The 17,169-nt window shown below is 34.2% G+C and overlaps 1 protein-coding gene across 3 annotated transcripts in view; it reads left to right on the forward strand.

Moving 5' to 3' along the window:
* The window catches only part of LOC128214068 (neurogenic locus notch homolog protein 1-like), a 37,745-nt gene extending 22,096 nt beyond the window's left edge, over positions 1 to 15,649 (forward strand). For all 3 annotated transcript variants that reach the window (XM_052920317.1, XM_052920318.1, XM_052920316.1), the window contains exons 2-5: positions 8,193 to 8,366; positions 8,958 to 9,101; positions 9,517 to 9,735; positions 13,120 to 15,649. In XM_052920317.1, coding sequence (XP_052776277.1) covers positions 8,193 to 8,366; positions 8,958 to 9,101; positions 9,517 to 9,735; positions 13,120 to 13,616 — 1,034 coding nt within the window. In that variant the 3' untranslated portion in view covers positions 13,617 to 15,649. The remainder of the gene's footprint in view (positions 1 to 8,192; positions 8,367 to 8,957; positions 9,102 to 9,516; positions 9,736 to 13,119) is intronic.
* Positions 15,650 to 17,169: the final 1,520 nt, after the last annotated feature.

Raw genomic sequence — 17,169 nt, forward strand, 5'->3', positions numbered from 1 at the left:
GAATTTACTAGAAGGCATCTTAATTAGTCATTCAATAATACACTTTATTTGCAATCAATTTGAACTCAGTAATACACAATACAGGTTTAAACATTTATTAATACTATGATTTGATATTTTACGAACTACTTCTAATGAAGTACCGGTATACATCCGGGAGTTTTCGATGTACATGGCCGAGGAGTTCTGAAAAAGCCCATTTTGAAATCAAGTCCAGCTGCTTATGTCATTTTGTAAACTAATTAATAGCTTTATTATTGTTTATATTGCAAATAAACAAGACCATGAAGTTTTAATATCAGTTAACACAATGAAACTGTTGGTAACCTGCCTATATCTAAAAAAGACATAGATATTGTAACTTTAACTTTAACAATTACAACATCATATTTGCTATGCTTTTTTTTTTTATCTTAGATTGAAACAAACAGCACCTTTGCGTAAACAACAAGCCTCTTTGAAACGATATATGCCAGACAGTGTGGACTGGTTGCCAACTTTTGAAATGTTAAAGAGATTTGCAATTATTGAGATGATTAAGCGATTTTGCACGCATTACGTGAAAAAGGCGTTGCCCCGTGGATGTGAGTTGTAAAAAGTGTCATGCAAAGGTTCTTTCTTGCGTTTTGTTAGTTTAATTCGCGCCTCAATCGACCGAAGCGTCTAGTATGTTTTAAAATTTGTATTCAATTTTGCAGCTTATGTCCTTTTGAACATATTCGTTTATGATGAAGTTCCTAATGATCCAAATATGTCATTTTGTTTCAATGATTATATTATTTACTTACCGGATTGTGGAAAGGCCAAACGTATAACAGTTTCCAGTTGAGGCAGATCTGTTTTTAAGAAATTGACAGATATCACATCCTACTATTATAGGGACAATATATTTCCAAAAGAATTGTGTGTGATCACTTGTCTGAAAAAAAGTCTCAGCATTTCTTGTTCCTTACCACATATGCTACACATACCGTTTGAAAAACCGAGTTAGTTTGATTTATGTTGGCAAACACGATTTGGTGTAAACATTTAATGTGAATTTGTTTGGCTTTTAGGGAAGCTTACGATTTTTGTAAACATTTTCATATTTGAGCCGCATCACGCGATTTTGGGCCTTCGGACATAATTATTACAAATGAAATAATCATTAATAAAAAATGACAAAAATAATGATTATTTCTATGTAAATCAATTTCTTCCTGACTTCTTTGTTGTTAAGGTTTGTCATTGGTGCATCATTTTCTCGATAATTTATAATCATTGATTTACTCATGTTTCCATAGCAACCATGGATTTCGTCCTGACATATTTTGACTGGATTGATGGTATGTGTTTAAAACGGTCAAATGTATTAAAAATACAAAAGATTCATTATTTTTATCTTAATTTATGTTCCTTAAAGATTCTGTGATAAGAAAATAATCTAAATTATAAGCTAGTTGTAATATCGATACAATAATTTTGCACGTCATTTTAATAATGCACTTTTATTACGACGTCATTTGAATGACGTCAAATTTAGTATTCAAAATGCGCAATACATGATCTCACTTGTAAACACGTAACTTAGGCAATTTAAGTGATATGAACATGAAAATTTCAGAATATCTTTCTGAAATTTCATGGCATTCAAATACCTTAAAACATTGTAATAGCAAAAATATGTCCGAAGGCCCAAAAACGCGCGACGCGGCTCAATGTTATTCCATGAAAGTTTTCACGAGAGTATTCTTCGATATGTTTTTTTGTTGTTGTTGTTATCCCTAAGTTTAAGTTCAGCACGTTTTATTCATTAACCGCAAGTTTTGAGAACATTTTAAGTTGATAGATTGACCTTCATATAACCGATTGCTGTTTTTTTTTTCAAAGTTGATTTCTATTTTAATGTGCTGCCGATATAATGACCTACCATTTGGATATCCAGCTGCACTTGTTATGTAATTCCCACGGTTTGCGTCAAAGATGTCGCCTATGCATAATATTCTGCTTTGCGAAGGAAAGAAAACTGGTTTACTCCGCGTAGTAATTTAATGTGTATAATACAATGACATTTCCATTTTGGGCCACTTATGTCCGACTTCTGACGAGCAGTGACATAGTAACATATCTTGATCAAATTTATTATCCATCGAATGGATAAAGTATTTACCAATTGTAAAAATCGGGAGTTGTGGTGAAATAAAATGTATTACATTCTTAATTTATTCAAATATACGTTAATTTATTTCCGATGCACATGGAACATGTATGTGGGTTTTGGCAAAAGCACCTTGGGGAGGGGGAGACATATGTTTTAAGAGTGGATGTCCGTCGATCTGTCCTAGGTTTTTGGGTATGTTCCACAGAACAGAGCACATTATGAGTAAGGTTTAATTCGACTTCCTTTTTTCATTTTTGTATCCAGCGAAATTCTGATTGGTTCACTTTTAGAAGTTTGTCATACCTAACTAAATATGAATTTGAAACGATACAAAAGACTGCAGAGAATGTATATATCAAAATATTTGTATGACCTTTTCCTGTATAATTTTTTAGCTTTATCATAAAATAAGGATTAAATAATTTAAAATTATACAAAAAGAATATCAAGATACATGTTATGTACATAAATAACTTAACAATATAGTATTATATTTGGGAGGCCAATATTATATATGATTAGTCTGACTTCATCTTTTATAAGGATATATTTTTTGACGTCGATCGTGCGCCTTTTTACTTTCATTAAAGGTTTTTTTGGCTAGAAATGATGCTTTTTTAAAAATAATTTGAATCTTTCTATTAAACCGTTCTCGATTGTTGATTTTTTATCTGTGTTTTGTCATTTCTCCCTCGTACGAATTCTGTTAAAACATGCTATATTTACGTTCAGAAAACAGGCGTTTTTTTAATTTGTATCAAATTCTACGAATCAGTGAGGGTACGTGATAATAATATCTCTTCGGGAAACCAGAAGAAAAAAGAATACAGACAACGCCATATTTTCATTTACTTTTAAATAACCATCACTTATATATGTATCAATCGTATTTGCATTGAAATACTTTACTAATTAACTGCACTTAACACCGAAAGTGCAAACCATCAAATATGCCAGTCTCTTATTACTTTGGCAGTTGAAATTAACGCACTTAATTCATACATTATTGATTTTTTTTTATAATCTACCGCGGTAGGAACTCGTTGAGAACAGCATCGCAATAAGCCATTTATTATACAATTATGATGATCATGTCAAATTAGCAATTGGATATACGTCTAAACGCACCATAAGGATTCTACATTTTCAAAAATACACGGGGCTCGCCCCGAACCCCTCTCATGTCAAGACAACTAATCAAAATTTGTTTGCGTTTTCATCTTTGATTATTGACGAACTTATAAAGTATCATTTTTCTGAAATGTAACTCGGTTTGACTTTGATTTTTAATCGAACTTGAATTATGCAAATAACTGAACAAATGTATACAAGAAACACAATTAATTGAAAAAATAAACCATGCCAGTACGCAGAATGAAAATTAATGCATCGAATCAGGTTTGAACAGGTGAATATGATAACGAGTTTCGCGCATGACTTTGAATACAATTGTATTTAATGAAAGGTTTTGGAAAAGTACTCGACGAATGGTAAACTAAAGATCTTAACGTAACTCATCTTCCTGATTCAATATCTTATTAATGAATGAAATTATTAAACCTACACAATTTTCATTTTTTTCAAGACGATGTCTATACAGCATTTGGGAAATTGGGCATTAAACATGCATAAATACTGTTTTTTTAAATGAATAAGATTAGGTTTAGTTAATGGATGCCGCAACTATAATCGCTTTTAAGTGTGACTTTATGGTTTCGTGTCTAATGAACAATGGTACGCCTTTAGGCAATTATCAATGTTTTTATACATAAACATTTACTATATGTAAACAAATAAAGACAGTATAATTAGTCACCATTTAAATGATTCAAGTTAATGGAGACCTTAAAGTAAGTGGTTACAAATTTTTATTAGTTTAGAGCACTTAATAGTATAGATATGGAAATGTGAAACGGATCGAAACAGCAACTATCATAAGTAGCGCGTGAAGGAATTCATTGCCGCATCGATGTATCAGTTTCGTGCAAAATGATATTCTGAATATCTTCTTTGAAAAAAAAGTAACATTGAAAGTTTGTATTCGTCAAGAAATGTTGGTTGTACGCGTATCGCATACTAGGATATCATTTGTGTTTTCTTTATTAACTAGTTTGTCAAATTCAAATTCATCCTATTTGTGCTAATTTTTTCAATAAGGTCGAAAATAGACTTTAGCATGAGAGCGAATCGTTGAATATCACTTTTTGGGGCGGGGATCAATAGTTTAAATGGACAGACTGCTGAATGCTTGAGTTTTGCCTTTACATATCTACTCAAATCTATATTTGTTTCTTTTTTTATCAGTGAATTAAACTATCGAAATCGCTGGCTGTGGGCTGTAACATTAAGCGGACACTGTTCACCTAACTCACTTTTTGCAAAATATCATTAAATGCTTAATTCAAACATCATGATCGCTATTCGGTCACGTTTTTCCAAGAATTTCTCAGAAATACTTTACAACCTACCATATATCATAAACGGCATCTGTCCTGCCGTTTATCGCTGGATCAGCTGATTTTACGTTTTACGGCCAAGATATTAATTTGATTACATCTTATGATATTTCAGAACAATGCGACTTCTTCAGAATACTAGTTGTAAGCTAAACAATAATTCTCGATCGATAGCAATAAAACTCAATAGCAATCTTTTTGACAAACTATAGGATCAAATGCATTTTCTCAATAGGAAAGACAACCGGTTATTAGCAATATTTAGTATATGATACACTGTCAACTCTTCCTAGCATTGTGGTAATCGAACGTCCCCTAGCGACGTCTTAAATGGTGGTCAAACGAACCCTAGAAAATTATTTTTTGTTGTCGAACGGCTTTGGCAAGGTCTTTCACATAATTCAAATTCCCCTAGCAACGCCCTATATGGTAGTCGAATGCTCCTAGCAATGTCTGAATGGCAGGTAAACGACCACCCTCAACATGTACAGCCTATATGGTAGTCGAACGGCAACTTGCTACGTCTTTTATGTTAGTCAAACGCCCCTAGCAACGTCCTATATGGTAGTCGAACGGCAACTTGCTACGTCTTTTATGTTAGTCAAACGCCCCTAGCAACGTCCTATATGGTAGTCGAACGGCAACTTGCTACGTCTTTTATGTTAGTCAAACGCCCCTAGCAACGTCCTATATGGGAGTCGATCTGTTAACAATTCCGAAATCATAGTTTATGTAATACATACTAAATGCATATTATCGCACTTATCATGTGCTTACACTTGACTTATATATGACAATATCACATTTGTTTTAACGATGTACTTATATATACATCAGTATATTCGTCTGTTATGTTCTGTGCATTTTCGACATCAGAAATTACGCAAAGGTTGCCTCAAAATCTGCGTAAAATAATTTCTGAATGAAAACTGCATTTTTTACAACTTGAATATCAATGCCACTATTGACTGATTGAACAGGTTTATTGTCCGCTGTTATTCCTTGGATGGTTCTTTTCCAGTAAAGCAAACATATTTGATGAAAAAATGCGCGCTTTTATGAATGAAATACGTGAGCAAACACCAATCTTGATCGATCCGTCTTCACATTGTTCTTACTATCACTGATTTGACGTATATCCCCATAAACGCCACTCAGACGTCGTCAGCAATTTTCCATCGAAAATAGCCCCGGATGTATGAACGGTTTACAATGTCAAAATTCGTTACGTTTTACTACGCTGCAAACAATCGCGTAGTAATTTCAATATAGCAGATAAAAACTGAGGACTGTACTTTAAGGAATCTTAATAATTCATACAATAATGCACTTCAATGGCAATCAATTTTAACTTAGTATTACAAACTACAGGTTGAAACATTTATTAATACTATTATTTGATATTTTAACTACTTTTACTGATGTACCGGTATACATCCGAGTTTTTTTATGTAAATGGCCGAGGAGTTCTGGATGCATAAAAGCCCATTTGGGAATCAAGTTCAGCAGCTGATATCATTTGGTAAACTTATTGATAGCTTTATTGTTATTGCAAATAACCAAGACCATGAAGCTTTAGCATCAGTAAACACAATGCAATCGTTGTTAAGCTGCGTATATTTGAATAAGGACAAAGATGTTTGAACTTTAACTGAACAATCGAAATCAAATTATTTTTGATATGCTTTGTTTATCTTAACTTGCAACAAACTGCACTTTTGCGTAAACAACATTCCTCTTTGAAATGGAGCATGCCAGACGGTGTGGACTGGTTGCCAATTATTAAAATGTTAAAGAGATTTGCAATTATTGAGGTGTTAGAGAGATTGTGCACTCATTTACGTGAATTTGATTTGTACAAAGCGTCGTGCAAAGGTTCTTTCTTGCGTTTTGTTAGTTTAATTTGCGCCTCAATTGACCGAAGCGTCTATTATGTTTATTTATTTGTATTAAATTCAGCAGCTTATGACCTTGTGAACGTGTTCGTGTTTCATGAAGTTCCTAATGATCCAACTATGCCATTTTGTTTCAAAGATTATTGTTTTTATCAATTTTATTTTACCCGGTTGTTGAAAGGCTATGAAGTATAACAGTTTCCGGGCTAGGCATATCTGTTTTTAAGATATTGACATATATCACATCCTACTAATATAGGGACAACATTTTTCAAAAATTATTGTGCGTAATCACTATTCTAAAAATAAATATCTGAGCGTCTGTCGTTCCATACTACACACACTACATATACCGTTTGAAAACCCGAGTAAGCTAAATTTTTGCTGACAAAAACGATTTGGTATAAACATTTGAAGTAAATTTGTTTTGCTTTTATTGAGGCCTACAACTTTTGTAAACAATTTAAAAAAAAAACTCTATGAAAGTTTACAATTAGAGGGTATACTCCCATACGTTTTTTTTCTTTGTTGTTTATCCATAAGTCTAAGATCCGCACGTTTTATTTATTTACCACAGCTTTTGAGAACATTTTAAGTTTATAGGTTAACTGTCATATACCGTTCTCTGTTTTTTTAATGTTATTTTTTTATTAAACATTTTGTGCTGCTAATTTAATGATCGACCATTCGGAAAAAAACACATGGCACATGTTTGTGGTTTTTGGCAATAATGCATGGGGGAGAGGGAGACAAATTGTTTTTAGCGCATATGTCCGTCCGTCTGTCATAGTTTTGTTCCACTTGTCCATAACCACTTAAATGAATTTCATAAAAGACGGACCAAATGTTCTCGATATGACACGCCGAAACACACATTCCCTTTGAACCGGACCAAGTTAAGGTCACAGTTACAGTTCAAAAGTTACAGGTCATAGACTTCTTGTAATTATCAGTTAAACCCATTGAATGATTTTCAAAAAAATTGCGACGAATATTTACCTTCTAAAGACCACGGGTACAACTTGCATTCCATTCAATCCACATGAAAGTCAACGCCACAGTTCAATGTTGGGAAACAGAATGAAACACGAATGGGGGGGCATCATCTGAGATTTTTCGTTTTTCAAAAACAACCATCTAGTTGTGTTTCGGCAGGAAGAGGTCAATCGTTCTAAAATTGATTCAGTTCAAGAGCCTTGACGTACAAAAGGCAAATATTTAAATTCGGAAACGATTGACTCTATAATCTCTTTTATGTTAAACGAGCCAAAGAAAGAAACTCAATGGCATATTGGTGTCAGTTTAAAAATAAAGTCAACTTCTTTTCCGTCAACATGAAAGGGTATAGTATAGTTCAATAGGCAGATACAGTAACAAATATATAGAGAGAGAGCACAGTTCGGGTAACCTTAAATTTACCTTCTTTTTTCATTTTTTATCGACCGAACTTCCGATTGTTAATTTACAGAAGTTTGTCATACTTGTAACTTTACATGACACTAACTCGATACCAAAAAACTGCAGAAAGTGTATTTATTTAAATATTTATAAAGCCTTTCTTTTTTTAGACTTATTTGAACAAAAGAACTCCTTAGTGGTGGCCTAGCGAATGGCGTCATATTGAGTGTAAGGATAAACGGCACACACCATTTGCTAAAGAAACAAACTGCAAAAACTGATATTTTCGTCTTCTTATTTCAGCCTCCACCGAACCTCATAAAGATCCCCGATGGGTTTACTGGGTGGCAGGCGTCTGCGGTTTCCTCCTTGTTGCCTTGGTAATCTTGCTCGTCATTATGCCCTACTTTCTGTGGCGGAAGCGAGTTATACTCGTAATGAAACTCGTGCACTACTTTCAGGGATACGAAGATGATGGTAAGAGTTTAGGGTTACACTAAGTTTTTGCTTCTGAGCTCGACTATGGCTCCAATTTTCTAGAAATATCTTAAGCGTAAAATGTATAAATAATTCTTGTATGTACGAATACTCTCGTTGCACGATATTGTATTGCGAGAGTGTGTCCCTCATCTGATGCTCAATTATTGTTCGTACGTATATTCTCGTTGGCACGATATTGCGCGAGAGTGTGTCTCTCATCTGATGCACAAATAGTGTACGTACGTATACTCTCGGTGGCACGATATTGCGTGAGAGTGTGTCCCTCATCTGATGCAAACATCTGGTTCGTCTGATGCACAAATAGTATACGTACGAATTCTCTTGTTGGCACGATATTGCGCGAGAGTGTGTCTTTCATCTGATGCACAAATATTGTATGTACGTATATTCTTGCTGGCACAATATTGTGCGAGAGTACGCCTCTCATCAAATGCACAAATATTGTACGTATGTATATGTTGCGTGAAAGTATACTTCTCTTGTGATGCACAAATAGTGTTCATATGTATACTCTTGAAGACAATAGACTTATCTCATTCAACAGACTATACATACACTTTCTATCAGACGACAGCAAATGGGACGCCTTCATATCTTACAAGTCCAACACCCCAGACGAAGACTTTGTTGTGCACACGTTGTTTCCCAAGTTGGCACGTGAACTAGGCTTTTCCGTGAACGTGCACTTCAAGGACTTTACACCTGGCGAAGGTTAATATGAGTTTGAGATTTTTTGTTTAAGAATATAAAATATATGTGAGTTCAATGTTATATTAAATAATTTTAGTCTTCTGGCTCATATGGCGCCAATGGACAAATTCACAATTAATAATGAAGAGGAGCCTTGAAAACCGAAACTCCATTAAGCAGATTACAACTGCCTAATTTCCATTCCGTACAGAAAATAACGGTCAAATTTCTATTAAGTAATGAATTGATTTTAATTAAGTTAGGTCTATAGAAGCTCGCCTATGCGCATTGGCCTTCGCGGGGAATTTTCCGCTGAGCACTTAGGATTAATTTTTGGTCATCTAAACGATTATTTTTATCGATAAGATACCAAAACTAAACACTAACTAGTTATTAATATCCATTAATAACATATATGTTTTCCTTCCCGCTACAGATATTACAAACAACATCATCCACGCAGTAGAAAATAGCAGGAGAACCATTCTGATCGTCTCCCCAAACTACTTGGCCTCCAACTTTGCCAAGTTTGAGTGGCAGACCGCCCAGCAACGCATGTTGGAGCGTCGACATCGCATCATCCCCATCTTGCTAGAGGATGTCTCCTCATATCGCGAGTCAATGGACCCAAATCTTAGACAGATTCTCGATTCTGGTAAGCCAACCAAATATTAAGAAAGTTTGTAATCGAGGGACTTTTACTTTTAACATTTTTTGTTTAATATGATTAGGTAAATTGCCTCAATAACCCTAATCCTATCTCGAATCGATGGACTCTAATCGTAGACAAATTCCTGATTCTTGGTCACCCAAGTTTTTGAATGTTTGTAATCGAGAGCCTATGGACTCTAATTTAAGACCATTTCAAGATTCTGGTAAGTAAACCAAGCAGTTTGAAATCGGTAATAGAGACACTATGGACATCTATTCTGATACTAATTCTAGACGACTCTTGAAAGTTAACCAAGCACTTGGAATGTCTGTAATGGAGAGCCTATATGGTATTTACCTTAAATATACTATTTCAATTTTGAAAAGTGAGCAAACGCCTAGATTACTCATTTTAATCATATTTCGAATCGGGGGAACCTTTTCTAGTTTATAACTTCTTGGAAAGACAACAGAGTTTCTCTAGTCAATGTAGCATCGTTACCATCTCTCCAAATTAAATGTATCCTTAACGTATTGGTTTTTTGTTAAATCACAAACTATCTTTTTGTTATCATATATTGGGACTGAATAGGTAGAATAAAATAATATCACTCTTTTAAATTGAAAACTGTGAGATTTCTATCCGGCGAATCGTTTCCTGCTTTTCAAAATCAATGAATCCTTTTAGAGTTCTGGGTTGAGCACCTTATCTGGATTATAAACCCCGTGTAATGTCACAGGATAAACGCCAAAGATATAGAACATGAAAACAACAAAAAACACAAACAAGAAACATGAAACAACATCTCAAAACTCTACAAACAACACAGTGCATATATACTATAAAAACAACGAGGTATATTTATCAAGGATTGTTAGGTACCGCCTTGGAACGGTCAGTATAATGTAAATTTACTGGGGGTTTTAACCAGTTTACGTGCACAGACCTCACTTTTATCCAAACAATCATGAATACAGTAAAAACGTAAAAGGTAAATCTTATAAAGCATGCATTACGAGACATATAGGAAATATGTAAGAAGTCCACGTAATTCTGGATCACCCCTTGAAGAAACTAAATAATAAAACAAATAATAATAAACCAATAGGTAAGTACTTTAATGATTAGGGATCCCAACTCTATCTGCAGACGGAGGAATACAATTCAGAGCACCTAATGCAAAAACAAGCAATAGCCTTTAACACGTGCAACTCAGCTGAAATTTATCCTGAGTCTGTCGACCCAGATTTTTGTTTATGGTAAGTTATCAGGGATTTTGATTTATTCTCAACCATGACGGAAATAAGAGCTGAAAAGCTTATATCGCAAGTATACTGACCTATGTCTTTAGACATGTGTTAAGTTCTGGTAGTTTGATAGAGTAGATGACCTGGTACCAACTATGTCTGTTTACGAAAAAAATGCTCCGTTATGGAAGCTTTGTTTACGAATTGTTTCTGTTTGATCAACAATTTGATCGGCAGTGTTGTTTGTCGTTGTTTATTGTATATGGTACGTCTGCGATGTTTTATAGGTGGTCTGGTTTGGGTTTTTTTTGTATGTGAACCGTTGTTGTTGATTTGTATAGGGTATGTCTGCCGAGCTTTGCGTACGGTCTTTCTCCGTTGTTTAGTTCATTACACGTGTCCCTTGTTGCGTATGTGTAGGGATTCGACCCTACCGTTATCTTTCATTGTCTGATGGACTTTTCCCTGTAGTATTCATTGTATTATCAAAACTTAGATCCATAATTCGTTAATTTAAATTCTGTTTCTGGGCTGTCAGTTGTATATTTTTCTATGTCTACTATCAAGTGATATGTTACCGTAGAAAATGTTTTAGTTTTAATGTGTTTTGATTTTCTTTGGAATTCATAAAACCTGTAGTTTTCTGTACTATATATTCCATTGTTACACACAGTAATGTAAGCAATAGGCATGTATTTTGTACAATAAACCTTTGAAACTACAGGGACAATCCAAGAAGTCTAAAAATAACCAAGAACCCGTTTAAATGCACAATAATCAAAGACCAAACAATCACAAAACAAGTTACACATCTCTACAAGACAATACATGTTCAAGTTGATAGCACTTGTTTATTAGGTAATAAGTCGGCGACGGGCTGCGCCCGGCCTTCCGACATAAAGATTATTTTTAAATCAAGCCAAACCATTACCTTATAAAAAAGTTCTATGTATTTGTTCCATGAACAAGAGTTAGCGTAATTTGCGTTCAGCAAGAAATGTCTGGTGAATGTCTTTATACTGAATTTGTTATTCGATCCCAGACGCATGAACATTAAAACTATAACATTGTAAATTACAGAGACAAGTCAAATAGTGATAAATCCACAAAAGTTTAATATTAATAAACATTTTATGCGTTTCGGAGAAATATTGTGTTATTTTCATTGCTATTATTTTCATTGCAGTATACATAAAAATGTTGATATTTTTACTGCTCGTATATATTTTGGTAACATCGAAATTTAACAAATAACCCTCTATGTCTCTGTTTTTTGCAGCACGGATTGACTAAATGCATGGAACTGTTTATTTAGATTAAATACCTTTACATAATGAAACATTTATGATAGGGCATGGTTTCATGTGTAAGGTTTTGTTTTCGGTAGACCAATAAGAATGGAGCTAAGTTGTGGTGTGGCTTTTCATGTAAATAAGATCGCTTTCGAAAAAGATAAACAAACTCTTAAGGGAAATGACAAAAAAATATGACAAGGAAAAACAGTGCTACGTTTCTTCCAATAATAAGGGAACTGAGTTATCTGAGTTAATATGTATCGAGTGTGCCTGTATTCCATTTGTTTTATTAAAATATCTTGAATGGCTACGTTGAATACCCCTAGTTACATAAAAACAATATCCGTTTGAGACCTTCTTCGATTGGTAGTAGTCGTATTAGGAAACGGTCACGTTGTCTTCTAATTAAAAGAAAGTTCCTTAAGTGCTCGTCTTTGATTTGTGTTAGTAAAACATACAAAACAGCCACGTTATGTTCCTTTTCTATGTCAACATATTCTTATGTGTCCGTGTTTGATTTATTCTAGTAAAACTATTTGAAATAGCCAAGTTATATTCCCTTTATATGTCGAAAGATTCTGTGTGTCCATCTTTGATTTGTTTTGGTAAAATATATCGAATAACCACATTAAATTCCTTGGCTAGGCTAAGATAGATTCTTGTGTTCACTTGCTTGATTTATGTCAGTCCCATATGTCGAATGGCTGCTTTGAATTCCCTTCCTTCCTCAAGATAGACACTGCTTTGCCCATTTTTTTTATTTATTCATATACATTGAATAGTCTCGTTGAGCTCCCTTTGTATGTCATAAAGATTATTATGTGTCCGTATTTCGTTTATTTCAGTCACGTATATCGAATGGCCACATGATGAAAATACTACACAGAAGAAAACAGACAAATTTTGGAAGAGAATCGAACTGTCGATGCCAAAGAAGAAACAGAAAAGTACTGCGAGTCCAAACGAATACTCAAAAGACACACCGACCGATAATACAACAGCTACTTTTGTTAAACCGGACTCGGTAGAGCTTACAGTGGTTAACGGGGAAGAAATTTCCCGACCTCCCTATCTGCACGAAGACTCTGGTATATACTGTTCAATTAACGAAAATGAAAGACCCAACCCTGAAGAAGTTTACAACACAATCAATGAGGCTGATATTGAAGCAAAATCTCAAGGTAAAGAACATACCAAGAATAACTCTAATGACGCATACTATATTACGCCAAAGCACACACAAATCGCTGAAAGTTCCAACAATCTGGAAAACCAACTTACTAAGGAAAACTTGGACGAAAGGGAAATGAAGTTTCTCAAAATTTTAGAAGTCGATGTGTAACTCCAGGTTATTGAAATGTACTATCGTATGTTATTTTGTGTTTTTTTTTTCTTTCATGATACGATGTGAGATTATGTAAGGGGAAATATAAAATGTTCGTTCCGGTCAAGATAATTAAGAATGAGATTGTATAAGAATAAAAAATACAAGACGTCTGATACATAAGCTACTGTCAATAAATAGTTTGGGAGGAAAACCGAAGAACTGTACCGGCGCAGATATATTATTAAAATGACGAAGGAGAAATTAAAAAGAAATGCATGTGCGTCTGCTCATGCGTCCCAAGCATTTTCGTCTGAAACATATCTCTTAAAGAGGTTAAGTACAGTTGGGAGAAACTGTAACTCTGGCTGCGGCATATTTTGAGTTATTGCTCTTCTTTCATTCTCATACTTACTTTTTGTGTTGGGTGTTAATTTAAAAAGCTCTGCGGTGTTGACTTAAATTTAAAAAAAACCCCAGATAGATCAGGTTCAGAAGAAGTGCAGTTCACAGGAACCATAGCCTTTGCCGCAATATCTTTTGAGTCATTGCCTTTGTTTCTTTGCACTATTTTTGTCCAGAGAATAGTTCCATGTGTATGTTGACTTCGCTGTTGATATACAAATACATTGGGGAGAAGTGCAGTGTACTTGAACCTTAACTCTGGATGAGGTATTGTTTATGTATAGCCCTATTTTAATGATCAATTATTATCCTTTGTCAAAATGCGACAGAGATACTAAACTTCATTCGGAGGGGGACTGTGTCAGAGAGACAGGTTAGCATATTCGACAAAGGGACAAGGGTATGAATTTGTACATTTGTAGAATTCCTTTGTAAAATTTGTTTTTTTTTTATTGTTTTAAAGTCATAGACGTGAATTTTGCTTAACTATTTACTGTATACAGGGTTTTTGATTTTTTGTGTACTTTTGAGCTTGTGCTTGTAGTTTTCATAGTGTTTTTGCTGAATTGGTCCATTTGATTCTATATATTTGCAATAACTCTTAGGTTTGTATTACTAATACAACATGGTATATGAATGAATATATCAACTGGGCCAATAAAACTTACACCAGAAAAATAGTTGCAGTTTTGAAGTCTTTGCTGAACAGTTGATATGCTAAGTAACTCTTAATGTTTCATGGTCACAGATCAGCCTTACTTTCGAATTTTAGAACTTTTTTGGCAATAATTTTTCATTGTTAAGATGGATTCCAACGAAGCAACAACCCAAATTTGACTTTTATTCGAAAACATTGGACTTAATCATACCATCTTTATACCATATCGATGCAAACGTCAAAAAGTCATGTGACTTGTACTACTGTGACGCAGATCTGCACCAACGGAATGAAAGATGCGTGTGTTGTGTTTTCGGTAATGCAAATATTTAACCATTTTTAAAGCAATTATGGTCACACTGCTGTAAACACTATTGTCACCAATAAACATTATTTAAGTAATTTCGATAGCTCCTATAATTAGTTCGCTCGTATAATGAAAATTCCTAATAATGTCATTGTTGCAAGTTTTTGTTTTAAATATTCCTTATTCTCATTTGGTTATGTTTTAGCAACCAAAACATTTGACTTTTTCTTCAAATGATGTATAAAGCATGTAATGTTAGTATATATTCTTTGTGCATACAAATAACCTTTTGATGTTTATGTTAATCGCATACTTTTGAATCTGAATCTCACACTCGTTACTCACCTGTAAGGATATTGTTGTACATTTTACGTCGGAAATGTTTGTTAATATAATTATGCTATATTATATTTTTACATGTTTTATAATCATCTTAATTAATTTTAAAAACAGGACATTGACAACAATATTGCACGTGATTGGGCAATATTGAAGACTATCAATATATTGAATCTGAGAGCTAAATATTGTCAAGTGTATTGAGTCAACATTATTGTCGATTCTATTGACTGGTTGGGCCTCATTCAATTTGTATGTCAATAACAATCTCCTTATTTTATTGACAATCGAAATAAGACCAACTTGTACACTGCAATAATTCGTTAAAAAATATGATTAATATGTAATGTTCTTCATAGTATATATTTCAAATTTTAATATTTAATTTGTCGAAAAATAATACGAAATTAGTTTCGAATTTTAATGTATTGCCACTAAATGTAATAAAAATGTTCACGCCTTAATCGAATGTCGAAATATTCACCCCAAGATATTCGGCAGGCGGACAACTACGCAGATGGCATGGTCAATACTTAAATTTATTATCTTATTTCTTTAATGCGCCCAGTCAGCCGACTTAGCCGTTAAGAAGCCCACAAATAAACAGTAAGTATTACTTAATATTCATTGGCAAAATTTGTTTTATAAAAACAGTGTATTGCACAACTCGACCAGTTTAATCATTGCTTTATCTTTATATTACAAGTGTTTTTCAAGCAATCTTTGCGGTTCCTTTTTTCAGTATTCACTTAAAGAACGTATCTTTAAGTATTCATAAAATCACCAGGAAGCTATTAAATAATACCATGCTCAATTATAAAAGCTTGCCTGTAATATGACGAATACTGGCTTGAAAATGGGTAAACATATGAGTGTAAAAATGTATTGGAACTAAATGAGAAAAAAGCGTGAAATTAACAATGCAGATGCACCTTCGTCGTTCCCACAGCACAAGTTGGTAAAATAGTTCAGAAGACTCACAAACTTCGTCGCTTTAGAGATAGTATGTCCGAGACCAATGCTTAGCGCTAAAGTGCAAACTAAATATGACTAGACGTTGAGTTTCGTAAACTTTAATCCTAAAATGTATTTATGGCTGGTGTCATTTTATTTCGGTAGATCATCCACGTTGTTGAAGCAGTAGTAGATCCATTACAATCGTCTTTTACTTGGTCTCCAACATCGCCAAGTTTGAGTGACAGTTCGACCCAGCAACTCTTGTTGCAGTGCCAACATCGCAAAGTTTTGAACGTCAGCAAAGCGTCCTGTCCTAATACCACCCATGTATAAGTAAACGTATACGCTATGTTTAACAACCACTATAATGTTTGTTCATTAACAAATTTCATGCTCGTTTTATAATTATCTTCTTGATGATGTTTTCAATTTAAAATGGCGGTACTAGTCCTTCTCCTGTCCTTCTATTTTGCACAACGAGGAACCATGCTTCCTGTTTGGTCCTCTAGACCCCAGATTTCACAAGTATAACATCGCCCTGCTGAATGGAAGTTAAGTCATACTAAGACGTTTGATAGGCATGTTCGAGACCCGTGGATAAGCGGAGGATAATTCCATTACAAAGAAAGAGAAGAATACGGACAGACTAGTCAAAATGACCGTTTATCTTAAGAGAAAGGGACCAAAACAGCAAGAATTTTCATTGGCGATATGCTCATAAACACAATGGACATGTCCAGGACAGGCCCAGTTGCCCAATTATTATCGATAGCCATGCTTATAGAATTAAGGCTCAATACCTTAATGATGTCTAAAGTGAAACACACAGCGTCACAATACAACAAAGGGAGATAACATATGAATTGAAATGTAGTTATAAAGTGTTGGGTTACCGTTAATTCTTA

The sequence above is a fragment of the Mya arenaria genome, chromosome 13 (assembly GCF_026914265.1).
Source record: "Mya arenaria isolate MELC-2E11 chromosome 13, ASM2691426v1".
Classification (NCBI taxonomy): Eukaryota; Metazoa; Mollusca; class Bivalvia; order Myida; family Myidae; genus Mya; species Mya arenaria.